Source organism: Onychomys torridus, chromosome 7, assembly GCF_903995425.1.
Source record: "Onychomys torridus chromosome 7, mOncTor1.1, whole genome shotgun sequence".
Classification (NCBI taxonomy): Eukaryota; Metazoa; Chordata; class Mammalia; order Rodentia; family Cricetidae; genus Onychomys; species Onychomys torridus.
The window spans coordinates 17183318-17201596 of NC_050449.1; the positions used below are offsets into that span (position 1 = coordinate 17183318).

The 18279-nt window shown below is 44.6% G+C and overlaps 1 protein-coding gene across 1 annotated transcript; it reads left to right on the forward strand.

The window, feature by feature from the left end:
- Positions 1 to 379: 379 nt before the first annotated feature.
- On the forward strand, positions 380 to 16962 carry LOC118587318 (zinc finger protein 809-like). The gene is made up of 5 exons (XM_036193205.1): positions 380 to 480; positions 9281 to 9407; positions 9898 to 9990; positions 15096 to 15205; positions 15781 to 16962. Exons 1-5 carry the CDS (start codon positions 478 to 480, stop codon positions 16585 to 16587), a joined length of 1140 nt encoding a protein of 379 aa, XP_036049098.1. The 5' UTR covers positions 380 to 477; the 3' UTR covers positions 16588 to 16962.
- The last annotated feature ends 1317 nt before the right edge of the window (positions 16963 to 18279 follow it).

Genomic DNA, 18279 nt, shown 5'->3' on the forward strand with positions numbered 1-18279 from the left:
GTACAGAGTCACAAGGTATTCATGTGGTGATGATTACTGGATCACAGAATGTCCCAACCCTAGTCTCCATGGTGATTGTTTAATCACCAAATGTCCCCACCTGAGGGGACAAAGAGAAACGGTGACCGGCACTCCCCCCCCACCCCCAAGTAAGATTAAACGCGATCTGGGCACAACAATACCATTATTTCTACCAGTGAAGAACTTCCTCATAACCACAAGTTTAGCCTTAAACCCACAGATGCAAGAAAAACGTCAGTCTGGGCTAAACCCCGCCCCTAGCCCAGGAAGCCCCGCATTCCGTAATGGATTGGTGCCATTGGCTGCCACTCAGGCCCTATGACAGAGGAGGGGGCGGGCTTATAAAGTAACGCGGAGGTTGAGTTCCACGAGTTCGCCATTTTCAGCTCTGTCATTCAGAGACTGTTGGTTGGCTGAGCCTGGAGGAAAGTCACAGGGCTCCGAGACGGACCGGCCATGGTGAGCGCGGCGTCCCCGCGGAGCTGGTGCGGGCGGCTGCAGGGTCCCCAGGCCCGGCTCCGTCCCCCGCTGTGGGGTGGGGGTGGACTGGTACGAGCGCTGCAGGGTCCCCGCTGTGGGGTGGGGATGGACAGGTTCCCGCGGCTGCAGGGTCCCCGCTGTGGGGTGGGGATGGACAGACGGGCGCTGCAGGGTCCCCGCTGTGGGGTGGGGATGGACAGCTACGGAGCTGCAGGGTCCCCGCTGTGGGGTGGGATGGACTGAGGTAGCGGCTGCAGGGTCCCGCTGTGGGGTGGGGATGGATTGGTACGGGGCTCTGCAGGGTCCCCGCTGTGGGGTGGGGATGGACAGGTTCCCGCGGCTGCAGGGTCCCCGCTGTGGGGTGGGGATGGACAGGTTCCCGCGGCTGCAGGGTCCCGCTGTGGGTGGGGATGGATTGGTACGGGCTCTGCAGGGTCCCCGCTGTGGGGTGGGGATGGACAGGTTCCGCGGCTGCAGGGTCCCCAGGCCCGGCTCCGCTACCCCCACTCCGCTTTCGGGTGTGGCTGGACAGGCGCTGGGTGCCCGGGCGTCCCTGATCCCCGCCTGGTGGTCGCAGCGCTCTCTGCAGCCCCAGCGCTGCCGGGCCGGGGCCACTGGAAGAAGGCACGAGAAGGGAATTAATTACCTTGCAACTGCTCTAGCACAGTACACACTAGCTTTCCTCTCTGGGCTTCACACACTGGGAGGGAGAGATGGGGAACTGCATGTTCCGTATGGAAAGTCGGAAACTGGGTGCAGGGAGCGGGGTTTAGGGGTTGTGTTGTGCCCGTGTTGGTGTGAGGCCTCTGTAAGACCCCCTACTCTAGTCTCCAGAGGAAAAAGCTTAGGCAAGGATATCTTAATATAGCCACAGCTCGCAAAAGTCCTGACAAAGCAGCTGAACAGACGAAAAATAAGATAACATACAGGCCTGGGAAAATGGAACCAATACTAATTAGGGGAGAAGGGAGCGGGAGGGACTGTGGGGGATTGTGGTTTTTGCATTTAAAAGCTAGCTTCACGGAGAAAGAGGAACTCCTCCCTGCCTCGCTGCCACAGGTGCCAGTGGACAGTCCTGCCTGGCTTGTATCGCGCTTACAATAAACCTTGCTGTTTGATTCTGGACACCCTCTGTCTTCGGTGGTCTCTCTGGGGGTCGTGATCTGGGCAGAACATTGGGAGACTCCCAAGCAAGACCGCCACAGAACCGGTGTCCGATGCAAACACACAGGGTTTATGATTACAATTCCAAGTTCGCCACGTCCAAAACAGTCGTGCGGCCTATTGGGTAAGGGGTTTTTAAAGGGACAAACTGCAAGCAGGGAGGTTCCATGCTTTTGGCGATTCAGAATTGGGGTAAGGGTATGCAAACTTTAAGTTCCATTGGCTCAGTCTAGGGGGAGTTTTCTATCAATGGCTTGCAGAAACTGTGGAGACATTGGGCGCCCAGAGACTAGGCCCACTGCAGCTCAGGGGGTGGGGAGTGCGTTGTTTACCAAGTATTCTGGTAGTTGGTTATCTTCCAGTGAGGTCGTCCTGACCCAGCTTGGGCCGATTGTAGTTGTTTTTGAAACTTGTAGTTTTCCTGGAATCAAGTTCAGCCCCCTGTCAAGGTCCTCTCTAAGATATCGAGTTTTTTTAAAACGGAGTGTTCTGCTCCTTCAGTTGGGGTTTATAGGATTGGGGACGTGTTGATGAACCCAAGAGACTAATGGGCCAGGAAAGGAGGGTCTGCGAAGAAGACCAGCCGGAAGTATGTAATATTTACATAGAAGTCTGAAGTAGTGGGAAGATTAAAAAAAAAAAATTCCCTTGTCCTAAACACTACTTTTATATTTGAAAGGAAATGAAGAGCCCAGGAATATGAAAACGTGTGTGCCTATAGCTTATATACATATTCCAGGGATATCGGAGCTGGCTGCTTTAAACAGGTTAACCTTTAACATGCACCCTTTGCCATACTTCCCTTCCAGTTCTGGGAAAAGTGGTCGGTTAAGATTTAAGTGGTTGCATGACACTCTCTTTAAAAAAAGAGAATCCAGGAGAAATAGAATGCAAAATAGGGACGGTTGCTTATGAATGCATGTGCATGAATTGCCCGTTCAAAAAGTAAAGAAGATTATTTAAAAATAAAACAAAGTCCTAAAGAAGAAAAAAAAAGCAGCTGGAGAAAATCAATTCCCTTAAGAGGGAAAATAACTGAATAGAAGATTTTTAATTGACATCGAAAGAAAAAAATTAGAGATACATTTTACAATTGCTAATTGCTGATTTTGCTTCTGTAAACTTGCTTGCGTTAAGCACTGACCTTCCCTCCTGGAAATAAGTAAAAAGTTCAGAGTCCAGATGCTGGCCCTGGGACAAGGTCTATAGTCATAGAGATAGAAAACAACGAGCTTAAGTCCCTGTTTGGAAATTCCCCAAATGGACCAAGATAAGGACCATCTGGGGAGCCCAGCAAACTAGGTCAGATGTCAACAATCACAGGCCTGTAACTATAGGAACTCCCCTCCAGGGTAACTGGCTCCCCCTAGATCTCCCCTGAGCCAACCAGTTCATGATGAGTGTTACAAAATTTCCCGCGTAACAAAATGATTGCTGAAATATATGATGATTTTTAAATTGGGCCAAACTCGGGGCACCTGGTATCTTATGCTAATTCTGTGGTTTCTGCCTTTAAAAATACTTGTAACGGCTGCTCGGGGCTGTCTGACTGATTGGGGCAGAGAGTCTGCTCGAGCCAGTGCTGAATAAATTCCTTTTGCTTGTTGCATCTGCTGGTTTGGAGTCTTGGTTTTTGGGGCACCCTCCCGCAGACGAAAGTATCCCAGGGGACTGGGGTCTTTCACCATGTCAGAGTCTACACCATATCTCCAAAGAACAGAAGAAAAGAGCTATTACCACAGCTGCCATTTCTTCCTGTTTCCTCCCACTTTCTTCTATGTTTATTTACTCCCTGTGTGTTTGTGGGGTGACAGGGTGCACATATGGAGGCCAGAGAACACCTTGCTGGAGTCAGTTCTCTCTTCCACCATGTGATCTGGCAGAACTGAATTCAGGTCCTTAGCCTTGATGGCAGGGGCCTTGCCCTGCTGAGCTGTTCTAATCAGGCCCCTTATTTGTTCTTAAGTCAATGGTAAGAAGATGAGCCAACAGATGACAGACTTACCCAGAATTAAGCATTAACACTTACTTCAGGGAAACTGCACTGAATACCTAAATATGACAGATGATCTACATGAGGCTCTGGAAGCTTCTGCCTTTACATTGTACTTCTGGGCACAAGTTTGCAGCCTTAGAGCTATAGGTTTAGGCAGAATTATTTATGGAGAATATGAACTGAATTCTCAAAATATAGTGATTAAAATGAAAGCCTGTATAATCAGAAAAAAAAAAAAAAAGAATTAAGTGGTTGATTAAGAATTATTAATGCAGACCCATAGCTGTGCATGTTAAGATAGCCACATGCGGACTGGAGAGATGGCTCAGAGGTTAAGAGCACTAGCTGCTCTTCCAGAGGTCCTGAGTTCAATTCCCAGCACCCACATGGTGGCTCACAACCATCTGTAATGAGATCTGGCGCCCTCTTCTGGCCTGCAGACATACATGCAGACAGAACACTGTATACATAATAAATAAATAAATTAAAAAAAAAAAGATAGCCACATGCTTTTGGTTGGAATGTCTGCAATGTCAGGTACTTCCCCTTAGATGCTGGCCCATCCTCTGGTGGTTTCAGCTCATGACTTTTTCTGGACCTGGGTGTTGCCTGCCAGTGAGCCTGTCACCGCAGCTGTGTCTGGGCCTCTAAGCCTGCATGTGGTCATGCTGTTTTGGGCCAACCACATTGGGAGACAGGTGTCAGAGGTAATGGTTGATAACTCAGAATACCATCTGGAGCTTACTGGCATGTAATCAGAAGAAGTAGATCTTACCAGCAAGAGTCAGAGAAACAGAATTCAAAACAAAAAGGGACTACAGAATTGTGAAGTCACAGTGGTTAAAAGTGATCATTGCGTGGTTTTAGGAGGCAGGTACTTATAATGGTGGAGTTGGGAGGATGGGAAGAAGTCTGTGCCTATTGTAGAAACCCAGCCACATTGCGTAGGGCACTAAAGGGCTGGGTAATAACCAAGAACTGACATTGGTCTGTCCCTCCTCATTGGTGTCTTCAATGGGGACTTGGAGTGGAGGTTCAAGAGACTCACAGGAGTAGGTCATTTGAGCTGGGGTGGGGACAGTCTTAACTCTGGACAGAGGAATGGACAGATAGGCCTCTTGAGGAGTGCTTGATAAGGTCTCATCCAGGAAGTGTTGGAGAGTCTTTTATCCTGTGGGAAGGATATTTTATCCTTCGGGATTACACTGGGCAGGTAGGACCAATTCTGGAACAGATCACAGTGTCTGAAGAGGCTTTGTAATCAGAAGGTGAGGACTTTGGCTCCCAGTTGTGAGACCCAGTGAAACTGTTGAGTCCCTATTGGGAGGACCCAGGAAGCAATAGACATTTCTGGGCTTTGTAACCATCGAGGCAGTAGCTGCAGATTTCAGGTCTAAAGCCTGTAGAGTCACCTGAGTTGTATATTGAGGGCAAGGCAGAGTGTGGGTAGGAAAGTTAGGCAGCCTGTTTCAGAAGCTTAACAGCCTGTTTGACCTGTTAATTGACCCAGAAATGTCAGAGGGTCCTTCTGGTGGGCCTTGAAATGTATAATGGCCACCTCAGTTGGAAGCCAGATGATTTCCAGTAATATCAAAATCTCAGGGGTGTGTTTAATTGGGATACTACGGCAGTAGAAGACCCTCTTTCTCCCCAAGGTGGCTGTGTGGTTGCATGGAGAGCAGAGGCCAAACGTGAGTTCAGTTCCTGCCCCATGTGGAGAACCTTAGTGAGGGCTGCTAGTTCAGCTCTTTAGCCTGAAGTACAGTTACTCAGCAGGGGCTCATGTGGGGCTGTTACAGCATCCTCTCTTAGTCTGCGTCCTGCCACCACAGAGTGAGTCTTCTCTTGAACCAGCAGTGGGTGCTGGCAGCATAGTAGCTGGAGTCAAAGTTGGGCGAGATTTTCCAGTAAAGTCTGACGTTTGTAAGGAAGACTGATGTTTGTTGAGTCTTATCAGAGACCCAGTGAGTTAGGCTTTAAGGGTCAGAGAAAGTTTTAATCGGCTAAACCTGGCTACTTGGATGACTGTCTTTGTAGGGACTGTGTAGTATCAGGTCCCCAGCAGGACAAGGCCAGGATGAGAATCCTGGTAGGGAGATGTTAGATTTTATTTTATAATACTGCTGTTTGGGGTTAGAATTTCCCCCTGGGTATTGTAGCTAGCCACAAAAACTTTGTTATGGCCAGACAAGGTTTTTTTGTTTTGTGGGTTTTTTTTTTTTTGGTGACCAATGAATTTTACTGACAGAAATATGGGTGAGGGGTTACTTACAGAAGCAAAGACAGCTGCATCCGCCAAAGCCCACCCCAGCCTGGGTGACAGCTCACAAAAGCTGGGAACCTGGGAACACTGTAAAAGTTGGAGGCTGTACTTCCCAAGTGACTTTGTCCTCGTGTGTACACCTCTTTCAGGCAGCTCAATGCTTATCTGCTTCTTCAAGGCTGCTTGGCTTATATGAGAGTCTTTGCAGCTTGACTCAGACCAGGCTTCTTAAGGGTTGCTTTTAGCAACTTGTCTGGAGAACCTTGGTGTCTGTCTGTCTGTCTGTCTGTCTCTCTCCCCCCTCTCTCCCTTCCCCCGCTCCCCCCATCAGTTGTGTGACCTGCTTGGATGGGTCAGGGGCTTGCTGAAAAGAGTTCCTTTCTCTTCTGGTCCCCTGTGTGTTACCTAGCTGACCTGAGGGCAATAGCTAAAATACTGGCTGTCAGCTCAGCCTCTTTTCTTACTGGCTTTAGCTTCCAATATAGCTGTTAAATACCCACAACAGATTGTGGTTTGAAACCCAGCTGTTCTGTAACACTAAAAACTTGACTCAGGAACTACAATTATCTGAACAAAACATAGTCCTTGCTCTATTTATTTTTACAAATGCCACTTAAGTTAATTTTTACAAGTCTTATTGTGTCATACTTTTTTTTTTTGGAATGCCGAATGCCATTTATTGAAGGAGGGAGGAGGTCTTAAATACAGGCTTACAGTACAATGGGAGAACCCTGGAGGACAGAAGTTCGATACAGATGTTTTTATAATCTTGCATCTAAGCTGTTAACGTCCAATATGCAGGATACACAGACAAGGAACTTCCTTTAAGCATTCAGGAGGTGGAACCTGGCAGGGAATCAGCATAGGGAGGACATCAAGGTCAAGGTCAGCAAGCAAGGCAACAGTTAGCCAAAACGGGGGCCAGGGCCCTACAGGTCCCCCCCTTTAACTAAAAAATGAGTTTCTGACTTAGGTTGTGTGGGACGTCCAGCAGATCACTTTACCCGTCATGGAGACACCTGCCCAGGCCACACAGGCATTCTGTCTTAGGTTCGTGAGCACCCCCCAGGCATTACCCGTCTCTGACATACTCATTATCATACAGGCTCAATCATGTGTGAGCTGCAGAGTTAACTGATGCCAAAGATCTCAAAGTGGCCACTGGGCTTGCAATCATTGTGTTAGACACTGACATATTTTAAACTTCTGATTTTGTCCTGACCTCTTTTTTTTGTTAAAGAATTATTTATTAATTATGTATACAGTGAGTGTTCAGCCTGCAGGCCAGAAGAGGGCACCAGATCTCATTGTAGATGGTTGTGAGCCACCATGTGGTTGCTGGGAATTGAACTCAGGACCTCTGAAGGAACAGCCAGTGCTCTTAACCTCTGAGCCATCTCTCCAGCCCCATTGTCCTGACCTCTTTTCCATAATCCTTTACTTAAGTACAAAACTATTTTGTCATACAAAGTCCTTGCCAAAATGTGTTTTCTTCTTATTAGGATGGTGTTTCTATACCTATAACCTTTTATATTTCTTTCTTACACATATTCATTCTTCTTAGCCTTCCCCCCCTTTTTTCCCCTTGGTTTTGTTTTTTTTTTTTTTTTTGAGATGGGGTTTCTCGGTGTGGTCCTAGCTATTCTGGAACTCACAGTGTAGACTAGGCTGTCCTCGAACTCAGAGATCTACCTGCCTCTGCCTCCCAAGTATTGAGATTAAAGGTGTGTGCCACCACTGCCACCGCCGCCACCACCATCACCCAGCACTGTCTTTTTATAAAAATTTCTCCGATGAGAAAAAAGGCTATAAAAGCCTGCATATAGGCCATATCTGATTAGTAAATTCCTAATAGTTAAGTATTAAGAATTTCATACATGCTGGGCAGTGGTGGCGCACACCTGTAATCCCAGCACTCAGGAGGCAGAGGCAGGTGGATCTCTGTGAGTTCGAGGCCAGCCTGGTCTACAAAGCGAGTTCCAGGACAGGATCCAAAGCGACAGAGAAACCCTGTCTCAGAAAAAAAAATGCAGATGACTATGTAGAGTACAAAACTTACAATTTATAATATCCTTGAATCTGAGCCGGAGTGTCCCAGGCAGCAGCATCTATTGTGATGCAGTGGTGCACACTGTGCAAAGCATGCATGTTGTATGATCTGAACAGAGACGACAGTGAAATCGGCCTGTAGCACAGAGTTGAGCCCTGCCAATAACACTTTGAATTCAGTCCACATTTGATTTTTAGTGTTCCCCAGTTTTTTGACCCCCAACCTTCAGTTATGACCCCACATGGAGCTGCAACTAACAGGTTGAGAATAGGACTTTGTGCTGCATCGTTGTATGTAAAGTTGACACAAGCTGAAGTCATCTAAGAGGAGGGAATCTCAGTTAAGAAAATGCTTCCATAAGATGGAGCTGTAAGCAGGCACGCAACCTTTATCCCAGCACTCGGAGGCAGTGGCAGGCCAGCCTGGTCTACAAAGTGAGTTCCAGGAAGGCGCAAAGCTACACAGAGAAACCCTGTCTTGAAAAACAAAAACAAAAACAAACAAACAAACAAAAAGATGGGGTTGTAAGCAAGCATGGTGGGTGGTGCTGTCCCTGGGCTGGTGGTCCTGGGTTCTATAAGAAAGCAGGCTGAGCAAGCCATGGGGAAGCAAGTCAGTAATAGCCCTACTCCATGGTCTCTGCCTCAGCTCCTGCCTCCAGGATCCTGCCCTGCGTGAGTTCCTGCCCTCACTGCTTCTCATGATAAACTGAGTGAAATAAACCCTTTCCTCCCTTTGGTTGTGGTGATTGATCACAACAAAAGTAACCCTAAGACATACTCTATGGTCAGCACTGAGAACTGAGCTCATACCTTGGCATACACCTGTAACACAGCGCTGTGACACCAGCCTCAACATCAGCATTTTTTCCTTTGGAGACTGAATGTTATTGTTTATGATTGGGTTCATCATGTATTCTTTACCCTTGCGCTTACTAACACCTACCTCACATACCCGTGTCTTCCTCTATGGATTTTTTTTCTTTTGGGATAAAGAAAAAGGCTAGTTTTGTTTTCTTGAACCACTATGTTGACACAGAGATAAAGATGCCTGTGTTGATTTTTCTCATTCCATGATACAGAATACAAGTCAAGCTGTACCTTCTGTAAGAAACTAGTAACACACACACACACACACACACACACACACACACACACACACACACAGAGAGAGAGAGAGAGAGAGAGAGAGAGAGAGAGAGAGAGAGAGAGAGAGGGGGGGAGGGGAGGGGGAGGGAGAGGGAGGGAGGAGAGAGGTGAACTCTGATTTTGTGTTCCTTGAACTGAAGAGAAATGTGTCATTACAGGGATTGGTGTCATTTGAGGACATAGCTGTGCGCTTCACCTGGCGGGAGTGGCAGGGCCTGGATGCTTCCCAGAGGACCCTCTACAGGGATGTGATGCTGGAGAACTACAGCAACCTGCTGTTCCTGAGTGAGTGGAACTCCCTGTCAGTCTCAGCAAATACTTCCTCCTTGGTTAACAAGTAGAGAAATCATCACTTACTCCTAAGATTTCTTTTTATTTGTAGCTATGTATATGTGTCTGGGAGAGTGAGTACCACATGTGTGTGGGTACCTGTGCACACCAGAGGGCATTAGATCGCCCAGAGCTTGAATTGAACAGTTGTGAGCTGCCAAGTTTGGACACTGGGAACTGAACTTGGGTCTCCCAAGAGCAGTGTTTGCTCTTAGACAGAGCCATCTTTCCAGCCCACGGAACTTTCTCAAGATCATTATTGGGGTTATCTACCTTGCAGTTTAATGCCACAAAAGGGAGGTCTTCTAGCTATTGAAGAATGAGAATACAAATCTTCTCTGACCGATATAAGTCTATGGAACAATTCCCGAAGTGGAGCTGTGGTTTCTCAGTAGACCGTCATACACCCTGGCACCATTTGCTTATTATTATTTCCCATTTACAGAGCCCTGCATGGCCAAGCCTAAGCTGATCTTCAATTTGGAATGTGGCTCTGGGCCATGGAGCCTAGCAGAAGCTTCAGTGCAGAGCTTCCCGGGTGAGTGAACGTGTGCTAGGAGGTCAGCAGGCAGAGAGCTCAGAGGTGCTGCATGCAGGTGCTGGCCGTGCTGAGCTGTTGCTGTTTTAATCCGATTTCATCGAAACCCAGTCCTGAAACAGCTGGTCACATGGGTCTAACCTTTTTTTTTCTTTCTTTTTTTTCTTTGGGTGGGTTTTTGTTTTGTTTTGTTTTGTTTTGTTTTTGTTTTTCAAGACAGGGTTTGTCTGTGTAGCTTTTTATTTTTTTAAAAGATTTATTTATTATGTATATATTGTACTGCCTGTATGCCAGAAGAGTGCGCCAGATCTCATTCCAGGACCTCTGGAAGAACAGCCTTAACCGCTGAGCCATCTCTCCAGCCCAGTGTAGTTTTTAGAACCTATCCTGGAACTCACTTTGGAGACCAGGCTGGCCTCAAACTCAAGAGATGCACCTGCCTCTGCCTCCTGAGTGCTGGGACTAAAGGCGTGCGCCACCACCATCCAGCAACTTTTTTTTCTTAATCCAGTTTTAAAAGAATATTTGTGGTGTCACAACATCACCCTGATTTTCTTTTTTTCTTTTCTTTCTTTTTTTTTTTTTTTTTCTTTTTTTTGGTTTTTTCGAGACAGGGTTTGCAACTTTCCTGGAATTTGCTTTGGGGACCAGGCTAGCCTTGAACTCACAGAGATCCTCCTGGCTCTGCCTTCCAAGTGCTGGGATTACAGGCGTGTGCCACCACCGCCCGGCTCACCCTGATTTTCTTGCTGAAGATTTGCCTAAAATATCTGAGATCTGCCGAAACAAACCCTGTATAGATCTTCTTAGCCACTTTTCACTGATTAAATGCTTGACCTGATTTCTTGTTTGTCCTGTTATCGTACTTGTTTTAATATAATAGCTTTGTTATTGGACCTTTGTGACTTTACTTTTCAAAAACCTGCTCTTTTTTCATTTATAGGTAAGTAGTTGTCATGTTACCAGTACTGATCACGTGATACTTTTTTTTTTTTTTTTGTGGAGCTGAGGATCGAACCCAGGGCCTTGTGCTTCCTAGGCAAGCACTCTACCACTGAGCTAAATCCCCAACCCCAATACCTCTCTTCTAAAAGAGCTTGCAGTTGGATAGAGCAGAGTGGGCTGAAGGTAGACGGGTGATGAATAGCCAGAAAGAATGTTTACCAGGAAAGATACATAGGAGTATTTATGTTAGCAGAAGCAAACAGTGATATTTTCATTTAATTTCCCTTTCGCTTTGAGATGTGATTAGTAGTTGGGTATAAATTAATGACTTGATAGTGATCATGGTTAGAATATAGATACAGTTGGAAATCAGTAGCCTAGAGACATTTAATATACTTAATATATTAAGTACATGAATGTACTGTATTATCGCCTGCTTTCATATCGTTTTAACATTCATTAGGTTTCATTTTCACTGTTTTGTATGTCTGTGTAGTTACTGGTGTTGTATGAGTTGCCTTTGTCACTTCTGCATTGGGTTTACTTTCTCCTCTAAGTGATGTAGTAGGCTAAGGCTACAGGTGAAGACTAATGACAAGTCCCTGGCATAAAATGGAAGATTGATCGCGCCTCACTGTTGTACAAGTTACAGTATGGAAACATCAATTGTGGCAAAACAGACAAAAGACGATAAAGCTTCCAACACATATTGGCCCTCTAATAACTGATTCCAAAGATAAGGAAGTGGAAAAGATGCCAGGCACAAAATTCATACGCTACATTTACTAATGATCACTGACCTGACTTTTCAAATAAATAGATGAATGAAGAATAAATTTAAATTTAAATCTTTCCCAAGAAATTTAGAATCTTCAGTAAGAAATTCAGAGAGATTGGGAAAGAAAATACAACCTGAGATCTTGAAAGGGAAATGCTCAACCATAACTAAAAATTTACTAAAATGCATCATAGAGTATATAGTGTGACAGAAAAAAATAAAACAAAACAAAGCAGGGATTGCATTTAGGGTTGAGAATTATTACAGTTAGATTGAGAGAAAATATAACACTTAATACCCCCGGGCTATGATTAAGAAACCTAACGTGGCCCATGGGGTGGCTCAGTGTGCAAGACCTGACTACCTGAGTTTCATCATTGGGTCCCACATAGTGGAGGAAGAGAACAGACTCCCTTCAGGTTGTTCTTGGACTCCACACATGCACCATGGCATGCATGTACCTAACCACACACACCCACATACAACCCCCCTCGCCCCCCACACACAGAGTGAATGAATACAAAAAGAAGTGCAGCCTGTGAATCTGGCACACAGTAGCAACGAAGGGACTAGAGGCCTGGGAATCTAGGTGACTAATCTAGGTGTGTGAGCAGTTTAGAACCATGACTTGATACAAAAAGTTGACATGATCCAAAAAGACCATTCAAGGGTCATTAAAAGGAAATTGCCAGAAGTACAAAAGAAAGAATCCTGAAACTGGCAAGAGGACTGCACTTAGTTACTTTAGAAGACAAACATTGGCACAACATGTGTCTTAGCAAAGACTGTGCTGACCGGAAAGCATAGGCTCATGCATTTGAACCCCCGAGACAAATTGTGAAGCAAGATTTCTCTGACCAACAAAGTTATCCTGTAAAATTAGAAAGAACTGATGACCTTCTACAATGAGCATGAATTAATTTTATATTTCAATAATAAAACAAAGCAAAGGAAACATGAGTTAGAACCTGGTATCTGTTAGTGTAATTTGTTATATTCATTACAGAATAAAATATGTACCCTTACCGTGGGTCAGTGTCTGTTCCTATGCTAAAACACCATGATCAAAAGCAACTTGGGGCCGAAAAGATTTATTTCAGCTTATAGTTCCACAGCACAGTCCATCACTCAAGCAGGGACTAGAGCAGAAACCGTGGAGGATACTGCTTACTGGCTTGTTCCCTATGGCTTGCTCAGTCTGCTTTCTTTCTTTCTTTTTTTAGTATAAATAGAAAACATTTATATGACTCAAGTTTATCCAAATAGCTTAAGCTTAACAAACTTAGCAAAGATGAAGAGGCTAGGCAACATTTTGTTTTGTTTTGTTTTGTTTTTTGAGACAGGATTTCTCTGTGTAGCTTTGGAGGCTGTCCTAGATCTCGCTCTGTAGCCCAGGCTGGCCTCGAACTCACAGAGATCCGCCTGGCTCTGCCTCCCAAGTGCTGAGATTAAAGGCGTGCGCCACACCTGCCTGGCTAGGCAACATTTTTAAGCCTTAATGGACCCTGGATAATGAGAGGCATTCTAGTTCCCAACTTTCTCAATGCTAGTTCATAACTGCAGTTTTGCCATTGTTGAATCTCAATGCAAACATCTGACATACAGTTGGTCCTAGGCCATCCCTGTAAAAAGGTTTTTCAACTCCCAAAGGATTGGGACTCACGGAGTCAGAAGATGTTTCAAGCCCTTTGCTGGACTGCTTAGGTCATTGTCTTGCTGTATCACAAGAAATGAACATCCCAGTTTCTGGTTAGCATTTGGTTCTTATGGCTCTGACTCTAATTTTTAGCCTTTTAAGTCCATATATTAACAATATAGAGCATTTAATAAACTTAAAATATCCCGTAGCCTTAAAAATTTCAAATATTTTAAAAACTATCCTTAAAAAGGTTAAGATCTCTCAAATGTCTTTCTGCAGTATCAAAAATAAAATACCTTCTTTTACTTAAAGAAGGAGAAAACATGGCATCATCACAATCTGTATAAAGTAAAACCAAGCTCCAAAGTGCAAACAATCCCAGAGTTCAATATCTGGGATTCGTTTATGGTCCTTTTGGTTCTTTTACTTAGAGTCTTGGATGATTTCTTTGGCCCCGCCCTTGGCAGCACATACATAGCCTGCCTGCTCCCTTTTGCTGTGGCCGGTGCTTCTGGTGATCACCACCTGGCATTTTCAGAACTGCTAAGGTCCAGCACTGCAGCTAGACTCTCTGGAACTCTAGTCCTGCCATCCATTTTCAAACCCCAGCTGTTCCCTATGGTTCCTTCATGTCTTTAAAACCATTATCTTATTACATGGGTAAATCTTAAATTATAAAGTATACCTGGCAGAGCAAGCATTGAGGTGCAGCTTTAATATTTATCAAATACCTTATTTATGAAACATTTGTTTATGTATATTTAAATTCTCTAGAAGCTTGCTGTGAACACTTGGTAAAGACACAAGTACTTAGGTGTAACTCTCTAAGTTAGCTTTTGTTAACCTGAATAGATCTTTATAACCTTTAGTAAAAGATGGTTGCCAGCTATGTGGCTGCCTATGAGGTCACCAGCCAAGATGGAGGAAAGCCACGTGGTTGCTGTTTAAAGCATGTTTTTTCTGAACAATAATTACTTGCACACATGTGCACAGTTGGATCCAAGTTATATACACATACATAACAGTTCAAGCTAGCTTCCATTCATACATATAGTTATTTATTTCTGCTACTATAATATAATATCTTCTAGCTTCGTTCCTGCTCATCCTTCATAAATCACAAAGTTTTGGGGTTTTTTTGTTTTGTTTTGTTTTGATTTTTTTGAGTCCTTTTTTGGTTTTTCGAGATAGGGTTTCTCTGTGTAGCTTTGGTGCCTGCCCTGGATTTCTCTCTGTAGACCAAGGTGGTCTTGAACTCACAGAGATCCGCCTGGCTCTGCCTCCTGAGTTCTGGGATTAAAGGTGTGTGCCACTGCTCCCCGGCTCAGACTGCTTTCTTATGGGACCTAGGACCACCAGTCCAGTGGTGCATGTGACCACTCCCTTTTCCACGTCTATCAAGAAAATGTCCCGGGGTTGGGGATTTAGGTCAATGGTAGAGCACTTGCCTAGCAAGCGCAAGGCCCTGGGTTCGGTCCTCAGCTCTGGCAAAAAAAAAAAAAAAAAAAAAAAAAAAAAAAAAAAGAAAAGAAAAGAAAAGAAAATGTCCCCTAGGCTTGCCCATAGGCCAGTTGATGAGGCATTTTCTTAATTGAGGTCCCCACTTTCAGAATGACTCTAGCTGTGTCAAATTGACATCAAACTAGCCAGCACAATAGCATGTGGAGGGGTGACTTGTCATTTATGTTTGAATTCTAAAAAAATATATTTTATTATTGAATTGTGACATTTTTAATATTATAGGTGTTCATAAAGTGAGTGCCCTGATTGATACCAGCAAGGAAAATCCTGAGATACATCGGGGGCAACTTGAAATAACTAACCAAAAGATACCAAATGAAGACATGATTGAAGTAAGTAAACATGTAATGTAAGGTGAAACCATAGTTCTGCACTTAGAGTGTACTGCTTCTCTGTAGTGAGCCTGACTGGATGCTTCTCTGTAGTGAGCCTGGCTGGATGCTTCTCTGTAGTGAGCCTGATTGGATGCTTCTCTGTAGTGAGCCTGACTGGATGCCAGCTGAGAAGGACCTGATGATTGCCATCCATTTAAGCCTGCCAGAGTCCTCAGTGGCTTAGTTTGTATATCAATAAAGTTCATAGTGTTAGTGTTTTCAAAGAGGGGTAGCCTTTGAAACAAAGGCAATATTATTGATACATAAAGAAATTTCATATCAAAGAGACTTCTAGTAAATTCTGTAAATACTTGAAATCCGTTCCTTGTCCACAGTGTGGCTTACGTGGAAACAAAGTACTGAATGTAGTATATGTGGATAATGATTTTTAAGGAGACTAAATCAGTTAGTGGTAAAGAGCACACACAAATATTTAGAGATTATGAGAAATCATACTTTGGAATATTAGGCAGCTCATTCTAGGAAAAAGTGCTGGAGCACTAATGAATCTTAACAAATTCTTTTGTTTCAAGGCCAAACGGGAGACTCCACAGAAAGTCTACAAAGGGACCAGATCATGTCATGGGAGAGCTCCCGTCAAAACATTTCACCAGAAGTTAAGGGAAAACAAGAACCAGATGTTGTACAGCGAAGAGAACCTCTATGAATGTAGGGAATGTGGGAAAACTTTCTCCAATAACTCAACCCTCATCAAGCATCGTAGAAGAACTCATAATGTACAGAAGCGCTTTGAATGTACTGAATGTGGTAAGATGTACCATTGGAAGTCAGACCTCACTGCTCATCAGAAAACACATAGACAAGAGAGGATCTATGAATGTAAAGGATGTGGGAAAGCTTTCTTCCGTATATCTCATCTCAATGCACATAAAGTAACTCATACAGGTGAGAAGCCATATAAATGTACAGAATGCAAGAAAGCTTTCTATTACAACTCAGACCTTACTCGACATAAAAAAACTCATTTGGGTGAAAAGCCTTATAAATGTGAAGAGTGCATGAAATGTTTTTCCCGAAAGTCAAAGCTCCTGATACACCAGAGAACTCACACTGGCGAGAAGCCTTATGAATGTACAGAATGCAGGAAAGCTTTCTCCCATAAGTCACAGCTTACTGCACATAAGATAACTCATTCATCTGAGAATTTTTATGAATGTAAAGAGTGTAATAAATCTTTCCACTGGAAGTGTCAGCTCACAGCACATCAGAAAAGGCACACAGGAAAAAGCTTCATGAATAAAGATCACAGGAAAACCTGCCTCAAGTCAGCAGTCACTGGACATAAGAGAACTCTGATCACTGAAAAGCCCTGTGTATGAGTAATTCGGGCAAGAAGGATTTCAAGTATTTACAGAAGAATTCTACACTAAGTCAGACTTACTGTACATCAGGGAAACTCATAATTGAGAAGCTTTACAGAATGTAAAGAATGGAGGAAGGTTCTCCACTGCAAATCTGACCTCACTCATCGTCAGAGATCCACAGAAATGAGAAGCCACCGTGAAGAAATTTGCTCAAGGTCAGCCCTAGCAGCAGAGAACAGCGGATGAAGCAGAGCAGGGACGCTGTCTCACAGAACGTGCATGGCTTATCTGCCAGCAGAGATCCACAGAGATGGTGTTAGAGAGCTCGGTGGTTAAGAACTCTTGCTTTATTTTATTCTTTGGTTTCTCTGTGTAGCCTGGCTGTCCTGGAACTTGCACTTTAGATCAGGCTGGCCTCTAACTCATAGAGCTAGGACTCCGTGCTGGGATTAAGGTGTGCTATCAGTAGCTTGGGGTGGGGATCATCCCCCAGCTACCACCAGGGTTATGCAAGAAAGTGCATAAATGCAAATGAAAGCTTAGGAAAAATCCTCTCTGAAAATATCTGTCTCCACACAGTCACATCTCTCTCCACACAGCTGCATTTTCCACACACAGCCCTTCTTCTCTCTGAAAATCTCTCTTGCTCTCTCTCCTGCCTAGCTATTCATGTTCTCCCCTAAGCTCCTTCTTCACACACACACACAGACACACGCACACACACACACACAGACACACGCACAGACACACACACAGACTCTCTCTCTCTCTCTCTCTCTCTCTCTCTCTCTCTCTCTCTCACTGCCCAGCTCTTTCCACAGTTCCCTCACACAGCTCTTCCTTCATGGCACAGCTCTTCACCCAGCTCTACACAGCCGTCTCTCCACACCACAGCTGCTGCTCCACAACCAAACTCTGGACAGTTATAAGTTACATTTTCAGGGCCATCCCCATTCTCAAAACAAGATAAGTCATGTAGTTTCTCTTGGGCTAGTACTGTCACATTGACCCATGATGCAGCTCTAAGTTGGTGAGGGATCCCCGACAGTAAACAACTGGCTGAACTTGAGCAGTCAGGGTACATGCAGAAAGAGAGCTGCTGCAGGGAGCTCTGTCTCAGTGTAAACAGCCTGGCCTGGATTGAGCAATAAACAACACCTGGGAATTAGTCTGTGTGGATTTTCTACAGGGGCAGTTTAGTCTGTTTTGAATTTGTTCTGAAGTCTAAAATTAGCTGTCTTTGAGATGGAAAATGCTGTTACTTTCCTGGGTCAGTAAAGAATATTCTGGTGTTATTTCTATACATCAGAATTATACAGCTTAAACAGAAATCCACAACTAAATGTGTTCCCCAAGATGTAATATTTTCTTGACATGCAGTGGAAAAACACTCATCACTGTTTTTAGGAAAGAAATGTAGTAGCACATGAGAAAGTAACAGACAGGTCAGTAGCAGTAACTCCCCGGCTTTGCCAGGTGGGGCTCCCCACCAGGGAGTGAGTTCTACATCTAGTGGGTCGACTTGTCAAACACTAGTTACCACCTGCTGTATACGCCCACAGCCCTCGGCAGTGTGCACAACCACTGCCCGGAGAGAGTTCTGTTTGATAAGTCAGCATCCCTGCAAACACTTGTCACCCCAGTTCTGACAAGGGTGGAGATGGGGGGGGCAATCACTTGAACTTGCTGACTTCTAGCCTGGCTGAG